The sequence below is a fragment of the Ambystoma mexicanum genome, chromosome 3q (genome assembly GCF_040938575.1).
Source record: "Ambystoma mexicanum isolate Mex_15411 chromosome 3q, UKY_AmexF1_1, whole genome shotgun sequence".
Taxonomy (NCBI): Eukaryota; Metazoa; Chordata; class Amphibia; order Caudata; family Ambystomatidae; genus Ambystoma; species Ambystoma mexicanum.
The window spans coordinates 60,150,083-60,162,289 of NC_090926.1; the positions used below are offsets into that span (position 1 = coordinate 60,150,083).

At 47.3% G+C, this 12,207-nt stretch overlaps 1 protein-coding gene and 1 long non-coding RNA gene across 5 annotated transcripts in view; one reads left to right on the forward strand and one right to left on the reverse strand.

Annotated features, from left to right (window-relative positions):
* LOC138582111 (E3 ubiquitin-protein ligase TRIM39-like) overlaps positions 1-12,207 on the reverse strand; it is a 332,112-nt gene that overhangs the window by 175,754 nt on the left and 144,151 nt on the right. For all 3 annotated transcript variants that reach the window (XM_069653089.1, XM_069653091.1, XM_069653090.1), the window contains one exon: positions 11,524-11,619. In XM_069653089.1, the coding sequence (XP_069509190.1) occupies positions 11,524-11,619 (96 nt within the window). The remainder of the gene's footprint in view (positions 1-11,523; positions 11,620-12,207) is intronic.
* The window catches only part of LOC138582113 (uncharacterized), a 205,448-nt gene that overhangs the window by 55,033 nt on the left and 138,208 nt on the right, over positions 1-12,207 (forward strand). The gene's annotated exons all lie outside the window — the stretch shown is intronic.

The window sequence follows — 12,207 nt, forward strand, 5'->3', positions numbered from 1 at the left end:
CACCAATCGCCTGTCCCGACGGCACGAGGACGCTTATGGTGCCAAGGCAGTCTCTAGTCCAGCACCCCAACCTATTCCCGCCGGCACGAGGACGCCTAGAGTGCTAGGGAAGTCTCTAGTCCAGCACCTAACCTGTGCCCGCCGGCACGAGGACGCCTAAAGACAACACGGGAAGGAGGGACAGTGGTACAAAAGATAGGAGAGTAAGAAAACAAGAAAGCAAGTAAACCCCAGGGAGATTAGAAAACAGAAGGAAGTATCAGAGAGGAAGCGGTCACCAGCCTCCAAGGTCCAAAATCTACTGACACAAAATCACTGGGCAAGAATATCCTAGAACGATCCAAGGTCAAAATTCCTAGAAGCAATATAGAAGGGCAATCCGGGCGAGAAATCCAAAATACGTAATCCGAGGTCAGAAGGAACCAGAAAATCCAAGCATAAACAAAAGCTGCTGTCAAACACGATCAGAAGCAGCGACTGGAGGGCGAGGGAGAGTTAAATACCGAACTACCGGCAGTAAGTCAATCACGTGACCCACTGCGTAAAGAATCACGTGGAAAACTACGCGTCCACTGCCGTAGTCTCCATGGTAACTTCCACACGAAGCGTCAGAAACACGGTTTCCGACGAAGGGTTCTGCAAAAGGTAGTTCGTGGACAAGACACCACCGCCCCCCGTCTTTCATCCGGTAAACGCACCCGCTGCTGCCTGCGAGCGGACAAGGTAACTGGAGGGATGTTGCGAACCTGGGACCGATTTCTGACACGTGGGCTCCGCTGCCTCATACTGTCTGGATCCCTCCTGCTTTTGCTCCTCTGGTCTATGTGGACCCGGCCTGGGGTGGACCCGCCTAGCGACCATCCTCTTCAGCCCTCGGCTGAGGATGAGTTTTTTGGGAAGTTTCAGATGTTCATGCACTCTGACCCTATTAGGACGTATTTCAAGTGTCTTTTCACTCCTGTTCCACCCCTTCCCTGGCAGCTTCAATTCGGTTTTTATTTCAAAACCTGAGGCGGGTGGCGTGGGTCTTCTGTTTCCGCCTCGTTGGGATGAGCCTTAAGAGGATGAGGGCGGCGATGAGCAGCCCCGCTCAGTGAGGGTATTCCATGACCAGGAGGGGCTTGTGTAGCTCTGTTACCAGGGATTCCCCTGAGGTGCCTCAAGGGCCCAATAGGCACACCAGTGTTCTCTGAGGGCCCCCTCAGAGGACCTGCCAAAACCGGACGTGGTTCCAAGTTTCACCACTTGGGTGTTAAGGTTCAGCTCAGTTAGTCTTTGGCTCTGGATACCGGGGTTTGCCCTGAGTTCTCAATTTCTGGAGTTTTCCACACCGATACCGGTCTCAGTTTCTAGTGCTTGTCACACCGAGCAACGGCTCGAGGCCCCTCTTGAGGGAGCTATATGTCCCGGGTTAAAACCCAAGGTTCCTCTAAATATAGTAGCAACGGAGTCGAGGGATCCTCCAAGGGTCCTATCGGTAGGATACATTCCTCAACTGTCTCACGCTCGGGGTGTTGTGGTACTGATTCTTTCAAGGGGGTAAAGAAGGTGATCTGCAGCAGGCCTTCCAGTACCGGCTCTGCCGAGGTTCCTCGATTGGAGGCCAATTTCAAGGCTAAGTGTTTCTTAGCTCCCCTTACCCCCCCCCCCCAAGGGGACAGTTGCTTAACTTCTCCTATGACGCAGTTCTCTTCAGGTGTTGACTAAATGGCAGCCTAGCCTCCTTGGTCCATGGCAGCCATTTTGGATACCTCCCTTACACCAACTTTCATGTCATGGGGCTGAGCAGTTTTTTCCACGCTAGGTGGACAACAGGGACCCGTTTGTTGGTCCTGGCGGCAGCTTCGGCTAAGGCCCCTTGTACACGAAGGTTAGGGTCTCAGACTCTGTCCTTCTCTGGGATCAGGGGGTTTCAGGGTCATCGTGTGCACTGATCTGAAACTTTTGTTGGTAGCCCTGCCTTAAGCGGCAGCGGCAAGGTGGTTGGCTTTTCTCTCGCCCATCAGCCTCTTCTACAGGGACAGATAATCTCCCTGCTGACAAATCACCAAATTATATTTTTGTCGGTCACACTACACTTCGGTGGGAGGACGAATCTCGTCTCATCTGGAGGCGTGGCAAACCATCACCGAAGACTGTTGGGGTTTGTCCATAGTTTAGGCGGGTTTTCGCTTGCCCTTCCTCCTACCCCACCCTTCAAGCTGATCACGCCCTTGCCAATTAAAGTACTTTCTTTAGAAGGGCAATTGACTAAGTGTGGTGGTCTTCCAGGATGCGCAAATGCACATTCTAACTTGGAGCCCGCATAGGAAATATCTGTGGTTCTCTGGTGCCCGCATATGAAATATCTGCGGTTCTCCATGGGAGCAGAACACTTCAGATTTGGGTACTTTTTTTGGTCTTGGCTCAGCAGAACGCACCGGAAACTACTCTAAGGGGCCCCGCAGAGGTCTCCCAATACCAGATCTTCTTCCAAGGTTTCCCATTTGGGTCTAAGGCTGACCGCAGTTCTGCTGTGGCTTTGGATACCAGGGTTCCCCCTGAGGCTTCTCCATCTGGAGCTAACTGTACCGAGTCTTGGCTCGAGGCCCATAGAGTTGGCTATAAGACCAGGCTTAAACCTGAGGTTCCCCTGCTTGGGGCTAAATCGGTCACCAACAGAATTCAGAGTCCCTCATCGAGGTTCCTGGATGTAAGGTACATCCCTAAGCAATCCGCGCGCACAACCGTGTTGATACCAGTTCTGTTGAAGGGGCAAAGAAAGGCAGTCACGTACCACGGACCATCCAGTACCGGCTCTGCCGATGATCCTACACTAAAGGCTAATTCTGGGGAAGCCCCTGGTGTGTCTAGTAAACACCCTAGATCTGCCAGTACCGGCTCTGCCGAGATTTCTTGTTCAAGGATAGGATGGCAGGCAAGGCTCCAGACTCCCCTACGGAGACTATTGCTTCACTTGCTCCTGTGACGCAGTTTGCACCTGGTGTGTGTGTGAGAATGGCGGCCCAACCTCTGTGGGCCACAGCTGCCTTTTTGAATACCTCCCTTAAAGTGAGGTTTTACATCAACAAGCAGGGCGACACAGACTCTCCTCTCCTTGTGGATCTTGTCATGCAAATTCGGGCTGGGCCATCCAGTATATTGTTTGGCTCCAGGCTCCACACATCCCGGGTCACCTCAATGTGACCGCAGATTAATTTGGGCACCAGTCAGCATCAGTAACGAGTGAGAGATGAACAGCAATATCATCACCAACTTTTCCAGCAATGGGGCACGCCAGAGGGGATCCTCTTTGCAGCTCGTGGGTCAACATGAAAGCTTATGCTTTCCCCTCATTGCCTCATGCCTATTGGTCGTTCTGTAAACATATCGAAACGTTGCCAAAGCAGCAGCGTGGGCTTTCCCCACCAGCTTTTGTGAAACATTACTGCTTAGACCTGAGCTCCAGGGCTGATGCACAGTTCGGGCAAGCTGTTCTCAAAACCTCTTTCAGTAAAGGAGTTCCATCCACCCGTTATTCTGTAAGGAGTGATTGGTAATCTCCCAAAAGTATGGAGGAAAGGGGACTTCATGTAGGAGTATAACAAAGTTAATCCCCGTAATGACTACCTTACTACTAGTCCATAGTCCCCTTTCCTCCATACACCCGCCCGCCGTCCCCTCTAATAAGTATCCTCTATTATTGCTTAAATGGTCTCAGACCTGGTGATAGAAAAGGACTGAAGGGCGATGCGCGGGGCGGAGCTAAGGAGGGCAGGATTACGGCCATGTGCGGTACCCGACGTAAAAAGAGAAGGACAAAATGTTCAATTTGAGGCTTTTTTATAAAAGTACCCCGGTCCTGTCCCACAGGGCGGAATGTCCCAAAAGTATGGAAGAAAGGGAACTATGGACTAGGAGTAAGGTAGTCACTACGGTGAGTAACTTTGTTAAAATATACCATTGAGGTCATCGGAGCACTTGGGCATTCATACGAGTTAAATATTCCAATATATATCAGAAGTCACCCGATAACATGCGCACTCACATTTGGTAAATTAATATTCAAATATATCATTGAGATTACCCGAGCACGTAAGCGTTCACATTTGGTAAATAAACATTCAAATATATAATTGGGGTCAACCGAGAAAGTGCACATTCAGATTGGGTAAGTAAATATTTTAATTTATCATTGAGGTCACCTGAGCGATCACATTTGGTAAATAAACATTCATCTTGATCGGACAAGGCACCCCCCCTATTACAGGTAGCTGCAGACAACCACTGAGACGTACAACACGTGCACCACATTACCTCAAGCGCCCATTCAGGATAATGGGCCGTAATACCCCCGAGCACTGCGTTGGGAGAGGCCCCCTCTGAATCGATCCCAGAGCGGGCAAAGTGTACAAGCTCGGGACGTGTTAAATCACGGTTCCCCCCAGTGTGGATATATCCGAGATAACCAGATCGATCCAAACTATACCATGATGGGCCTAAACTGGCCACCTGACAAGAAGAGGGACCCTTCAAATACAAGGACGACCCGACCCCCGCCTCCCCTCAGGGCACCACTGGGCCTTATTCAATCAGGGTCTCCAGAGTCGGCCAAACCCCACCCCCCCTCTGCGGTGTCGGTTAAGTTGCAGTCTCTGAAATTATCTTCCGTCCAGGCAACCAAGGGCCACGTGGAGGGCACAGGATATATATCTGCTCTCCCTCTCTCCAAGTGCTCACTCAACTACGACCTCCGACCTCTGGCACACTCCCTCAACCCTGGGTGGGGGAGAGACTGGCCTTCATGCCCGCCAGCCCCAGCTGTTGGAGCCTAGCATAAATGTTCACAACACTCTATGCGCGCCAAAAACCTTGCGCAGGAGAACATACAATGAAAAGAGGGAATAAACAAAACATACCAGCCATAACAATGTGATACATATCCCGTGAACACACGAAACCCACAGGAAATGCGGGTTGACACTAGCACACATCAATATCTTAACTGTCAGTGTAAACAATACATGCTTAATGCTGCATCCTATTAAAATGAACAAGAAATTAAAAAGAAAGCCGCCATTGTCAGGCTGGTTAGGAAAACAAGAAAACCTCGCTGGACTGAGAAAGGTCTGGAAAACATAAGCAACCACAGCATCTGTTGGCAGGATTGTGTAGTAATGGTAACGAAGTAAAGGAGCGTGTCTGCTATACATAAATATAGACAGCGCCAGAGGGGGAAGGGTGAAGTCTAAGGTGCCACAATCTGCCAGGAGGACTGTCCTTTTCTCACAAGAGCAGACAGAGGCAAGAGAATTAAAGTAAGGGTGCATACATGGCTGGGATAACAAGAGAAACTGTGTGCCACCTCCTTGGTCGAGATTTAAGCACTAACACGAATTGTGGCAATTGCATAGGAGTGCACCACAAAATGGAGGATTCAAATTCTGCCCACAAGCAACAACCCAGGCATGAAGCAAATGCTATTAATGTACTTTAGGGAACAACCCACAACTCTCACAAAACAGTCTCCAAAGGTTCCTTCTCAGCACGCCGTACATGTTTTGGACTCCTGCTCCCAAAAACACTACACAGGAAATTACACAGGGAGGATTCAATGAAGGGAAGTTCGAACCATCTTAAGTCGCAGGTACTGCCAAAACCTCAAACCCTGCATCCCCAGCTTTGGTGTGTATTGTACATTTGCAGATCACCATTAAAGTAAGAAGGTGGGGCAGTTCGAGTTGTTGCTTGTGACCACTAAAATCAACCGGGTACAACGACTCGAACCTGGTTGATTTAGTGGTCACAAGGCTGATGAGACTCGTCTCCAATCAATCACAGGTGCACCAGGCAGGCTTTACCCCGGCAGCCATTCCATAGTGTGACTGGCCCCTGAACCACCACCATGTGCTGAAAGGAGATTATGCCACACATTCCTCCCACTTGTAGCGTGACTGTGGCCAGGATCAGCACACAAAGGTGTGGATGCTTCCACTGGCAAATAACTACCCAATGATGAAATGATTAACGATGCCTCAAAGGCTGTGTATAGTATAGTATCAAAGCTAAACTGGGGTCAAAAGTGTTCAGATGTGTGGGCAATGTGACCAATTCACCAATAACAAATCTCTACAAACCACTCTCTGGTCTCCTCAAGTAAGTGGATACATCACTGTGAATGCCCCCACTCACCACCTGAACATCATTTGATCCTAATGTTAACCTTATTTCTAAATCCTAAATCTGCCACGACACCTCGGTCCATTGTGAGCTCCAACCCGAACCATTTAAAACTCCAATTATCCCACCTGAATTCAGTGTTTGCGCCTCCATCATCACATAAATCTGCTATGAAATGGCGTTCACTAGTATCTGAGACTCTGTAGAAAAATGTTCATATTGACCAAAAATGATCTGAGAATGTGTTTGAGCACTGAGTGCTGCAAGCATTTCCTTCAGATCGTAATGAACACATTTGCATAGCAATTTGGGTGAGAGCTGCAGGAGTCGAGGCTAGTGCCAACACACTAATGTCGGCTGTGCCAGCCCCAGGCCTCCCAGTGCCCTCCCCCAATGTTCTGGCCTGCGTGCACATAGTAGGACCAGAATAAAAAGCCATGCCACAAAAAACAGATGGACTGGCTGAAATACATGCCAGTCTAGCCACGCAATAACACATACGATGCTTGATTTATCATAGATGCACAGAAAACAAGTCATGTCACAGTAAGAAAGGGCGAGACTGGTTACCCCAAAATGCCAGTCTAGCGATATGACACATCGCATCCTTGCTTTATTAATAATAATTATTTTTTTTTTTTTTTAAATGTTATTATTTGTATTTAATCAATTTTGATTTTTACAAAGACTTTTTCTGGTTGTAGAATAGAGAGAAGAGTCATTTTCTGTACATTAGTAGATTTCTCAAGCGGGTGCTTTATCGAAGAAAGGTCTCTTTTATGTCACTTGCATAGTCTTCTCCATAGCGATGGTTATAATTTTGGCAGCCGCTATTAGCCAACGCGTTTGGGCTCCTGTAATGAGGCGGTTCCACCAGATGTTTTCGTCAATGATGTAGGATGCTTTATACACAGGACCGAGGAAGGCCTCTCTTTCAAGGTCAATGGCCGGACAGACCATTAAAAGGTGTTCGATGGATTCTGTGGTTTGGAGGTCTCCACAGAGTCTACAGGTTTTTTCTTTGGATGCGGATCGAATTGCTAGGACTTCCTGCGTCGGTAAGAGGTTTAGACGGGCTTTCAGCAAAGTTCTCATGAGGGATTTACTTGGATATTTGGTGCAGTACTCCATCGGCTGTTTCAATTTGTTGAAGACTGGCGGCAGATGAGTTAGTAATTTGTTCGAGACTGCACTGTCATTGGTTTTTATCCAATCAAGCCACTCCATTTTGGTTTTTATTCTCATTAGATTCTGGAATAGGTGTTCTTCGGAGCAAGCTATTTCTTGCAATATGCGCCTTTGTTTGTCTGCCCAGTTGTTAAGGAAACTGTTGCTCCCTTTAGATATTTCCTCGGAAATCATCCTGTATATTTCCAGGCTATCTTGGCTCCGAATTTTCCTGTAAAGTTGGATCGTACTCTGAGCGACAACTGCCTCCATAGAGAGCAGCCCAAGTTCACGCCTTATGGGTGCCACAGCTGTTGATTTCGGTAAGCCTAGTGTAGCTCTCCAGATGAAGCCTTCTAGTTTGGACCATATGGTCAGTGGGATAGCGGGGTTAGCGTCCATGCCATTTGTCAATGCTGGAATTACTTTTGACTTAGTCTCCTCCCGGCAATCCAATTCTATATTTGCTGTATTTTCTGTCGACGGCGTGGAGTTGGGCCATTAGATTTTTTTGTTTTTGACCACAAAGTTTTCTGCATACTTAAAGATCTTTTCGAACTGTCGATGTCAACTCCAAGATATTTGAATGTGGAGACGATTTCGTTTTTCGAGTGGTCTAGGAACCACTTCAATGGCTCCTTTTTTTCCGTCCCTGCTTCTGTAGAATCAATATCTTCGTTTTTGAGTTGTTGATCTCCAGATTGTTCTCCTTGGTGTATAGGGCCAGGTTGTCTAGTTGGCGTTGAAGGCCCACTTGAGTATGGTCTAAAATGATGAGGTCGTCTGCATATAGAAGTCTGGCGACCATTGTACTTCCGATTTTCGGTGGGAAGCATCTGATCAGTTCTTATGAGGTTTGAAAATCGCCAAGGAAGGAGATAAAGAGTGCTGGGGCCAGAGGACAGCCCCGTTTGACTCCTCGATTAGATGGTATGAATTTGGACAGTAGCCCTTGGTGGTTTAGCCTGACTGATTCAGTAGTGCCGGTATGCAGGGCGATAATTGGATCGAGGATCTGGCTTGGACAGTTCCAGTTCTTCAATTTGGCCCACAGTTTCGGTCTGTCCACTTTATCGAAGGCCTGGGATAGGTCCACGAAGGCAAGGAAGATTCGGGGAGCACCAAGCAGAACTTTTTCTTTTAGGATGTTTAAGATCATTATATTGGCAGCAGTACTGGCATTTTTCTGGAAACCCGTTTGAAGTGGGTCTCTGGCAGGAGAAGATCTTGCCCAATTCTGGAAGTGAGTCAGAAGAGAAGTAGCGAAGACTTTGCCGATGACATCTAATAAGGCAATAGGACGATAGTTGGAAGGGTCTTCTCGAATGCCTTTTTTTTGGAGATCGGGACAATAGCTTGGTTCCAGGAACTAGGGATTATCTTTCATTCTTTGCAGTGTTTGAAAATCAAGCTCAAGACCGCTGACCAGGCCTCCGGATGTTCTTTTAAGTCGGTATTTGCTAGACCATCTGGTCCAGGAGCACGTGATAATTTCAATTTCAAGATGATTGCCCTTATATCATCTGTGTTGGAGAGGTCGACCCAGTTTGATTTGGTAGGAGATAATGTCTTCTCCGTAGCAGAAGCAGGGCAATCGAACACTTTTGAAAAATGGGTGATCCATCGTTCTTCGGAGACCGCATTTATCATCTGCGAATTTGGCTGAGCTTTGATGCTGTTGATTAATTTCCAAAATTCCCGTTTTTTTTTGCTGGCTATGGTCTTAATCATGTTTTCAGCATCTGCTTGATAGAGTGCTGATCTGGTGTTTCTTAGCCATTGTTTGTAGGATCTCAGCTCGAGAAGATAGGATTCCCATAGCGTTGGAGAGCTTGCGGTCATTGCCTCTTTTTTTAGTTTTCTTAGGTGACGACGCCTGATCACTAGGTTACGGTTGTAAGTGTGGGTGTGATTGCTAGTCCGGTTTTCAAGCCCTTTTCGGGGTTTTTTGTATGTCAGGAGCAGTGGAATATAGCTAGACTTAAATGTTGCGTTGTTTGCTTCGATATCAGAAGTAAGAGTTTTATAATCATCTCCCAAAGTTTTGATATCTTTTGCGGTCATAAGCAGACGAGAAAGCTGAGTATTGGTCTCGACCGCTACGTTGTAGAATTGCTGATCCCGATGCTTTATACTGTATGTGAGGTTTAGCAGGTTGTGGTCACTAGCCTCAGTTCTAATTACTTCAAAAGAGGATATAATCGCGTAGATTTTTTCTGAAACAAAAATGTAATCGAGATTGGCTTTTGATTGGTCTCGCTCCCATGTAGGAATGGTGGTTTGATTAGTGGATTTTGCAGTGTTCCGAAGGTTTTTAGATTTCATTAGCGATACCCACTGTTTTCCTCTTTCTGCTGCCGGTGTGTGATCTGACGGGTCCAAGCAGTTGGAGTTGAGATCTCCACAAATAAGAATATTCAATGTTTTGTGTTTGATCATCATTATTTCATCGATGATGTTAGCTGCTTCGTCACAGAATTTGTCGGCAGAAGTTTTTTGTGGGTTCCTGTAGGCGTTGATAATAGCCCAGACTTCAGAATACTTGTTGTCGCCCGTTGTTATGAGCACTGCCAAAAAAGCGTAAGTGGCTACTATAGTCTTACTGATGATTATATTATATCCCGTCCGAATTGCTATCAGGAGGCCGGAGGAGGGTCTACCGAACGGACCTTTTAAAGCTGGCGAGATTTCGATGGAATAGCCATCAAGGACAGGCGTACTCAGTAACCACGTTTCTTGTAGGCATAGGATATCGTGGACTCCTATGTTATAGCTCCCAATTTTGGTTAGGTGTGTGTGACCTCTGGTGTTCCATGATGCTATGGATATAATTGAGTTCTGGAGAGTTTCGTAGTTTGCTTCGGGTAGCTGTGGAGACAGATAGGCTCCCCGCGTTTGCTGCTATCTCTTGAGGCCAGGGGTGAAGGTGTCTCGCAGCCAAGACCATGTATCTTTTGTTGGCTTAGGGTCTGGATGGGCAGTAGACTGGTTTATGTTCAGTTTTGACCGTACATACTGGTCTGGCGATGCGGGTCTTCGTTCCTTGTGGCGCTCTGATGATGTATAGGTGGATGCGGATGGTTTTCTCAGCTCTTTGCTATGCCTTGAATCACTTTTTTTCTTCAAATCTTGCATTTGTGTCCCGATAATGTTTCGAGTCATTGGTTTGAGGTTATTAATTATTGCACGGCCACTTAAAAAAATGGCATTGGTATTATGGCACCTCACCCACCAAAATCAGGTCCTCCACGGCAAGCCCAGCACATTCACAAGCACACACCCATTCATTCATCCAGCCACATATACATCTGAACACGCTCACTCACACACATTACAATACACACATCATAAACATACAGTGCAGCACGAAGGCACAAAACGCCCACGGTCCCCCACACTTTTTTCTTACCTGCTCGGGATCCAAACAAGTCTTTGCATTAAGGCCTCTGCTCCAGCTGACTCCCGTGGTCCAGGCTCTACTCCGCAGACAGGAAATCAGGAGTCTGGTTTCCTGTCCCTCACTCTGGGGCCTCGCAAAGTAACGTTCTGGCTGCACCGTAGCACTCTGGAGCTGCAACCAGAACTTTACTTTGAAGTTAGTGCGCATGCACCGTGAGGGGCATTGGCTGAGGAGAGCACTTTGCCTTATGCCGCTGGGCAGCGGCACCACTCGATCACCCCTTAAACTGGCCATGAATGTTGTAGCAGTGGTTGCCAGGATGTTGTCCCCGATCACCTGCACGTGAACAAACTCCCAAATGCACATATTAAATATACCATGAGACAGCTTTCCTTTTAGGGAGAAGTAATGTTCTCACATTTTGCACCAAATAACCTCTATGGGTGGCAGCCGTGCCAAGCCTTCACACATAAATTGTGCTCTAAGTGGTGCATGTGGTACAGACATGCATTTGCTTCTGAGGTCAGCTAATCAGTCTTGGTGGAGGGTTACAAAAGTTTAACAAACCCCAGATAAGGTTTTAAACACCTTTAGTACTAACACAGCATAGAGAAAAAAACAGACTTGTTTTAATGGTTAGACCCATCCGAGATCCACAATTAGAATTTGTCCACGGTCCTACTCCCCAAAACAAACCCAGTCAATTCAGGGAATTCCACATATGGCCTAGCACCATGACACACCACATTACAATAAGCACATGCGAGTGTCCACACACAATCCCAGCTCCCACTCACCATTATGGTTTTATGTTGTTGTTCCGCCTTCTGCTTAGTTTCTAGAACACCCTCCTTCTGTTTCTTCAGGGAAAGCAGGGATTCTCGAAGTTTTAGCTGCAGAGAAGAAAGAATAGAAAACTAAGAGGTGGCTTTGCTTTCCATTCATTTCTGTGTTCACTACATAAGACCATGTAGCATTTGACTTCACACAGACAAGACACCAAAGCTGGAGAATGCATACAACTGCAGATCAGGAACACCAAGGGACTCTTTTTGAACAGAACAAGTGCAGTGGCCAAACTTTGTTCCTACGATGACAGCAGGAAAGGGACATGATTGCAACCCACCTCTGTCATTGGAGGGCTACAGCTGCAACGACCACCAGCAATCACTTTGTGAAGCGTGTCAGGAATTCGAACAACAAGAAAAAGCCTGGCAAGAAGCCTATGAAAATGAACATAGTGGAGCTACACCAATGCAATTTCCCCATAGATAGGAAAGGCCGTCCACATATGTAGATTCTTGGTACATAGCCCCAAGTCAAAGAAGGTGCCACAAACACTCGGACCAGAAATGAGGACTCCATGTAACCTTCCAAGACCCGGACAGTAAAGCTGTGCTCCGGTAACTGGTAGTGAAATCAAGTCTGGTGCTCACACCCCCTCGCTTGTGGGGTAAGCCGAGTAACTAGGCCTAGAGGTC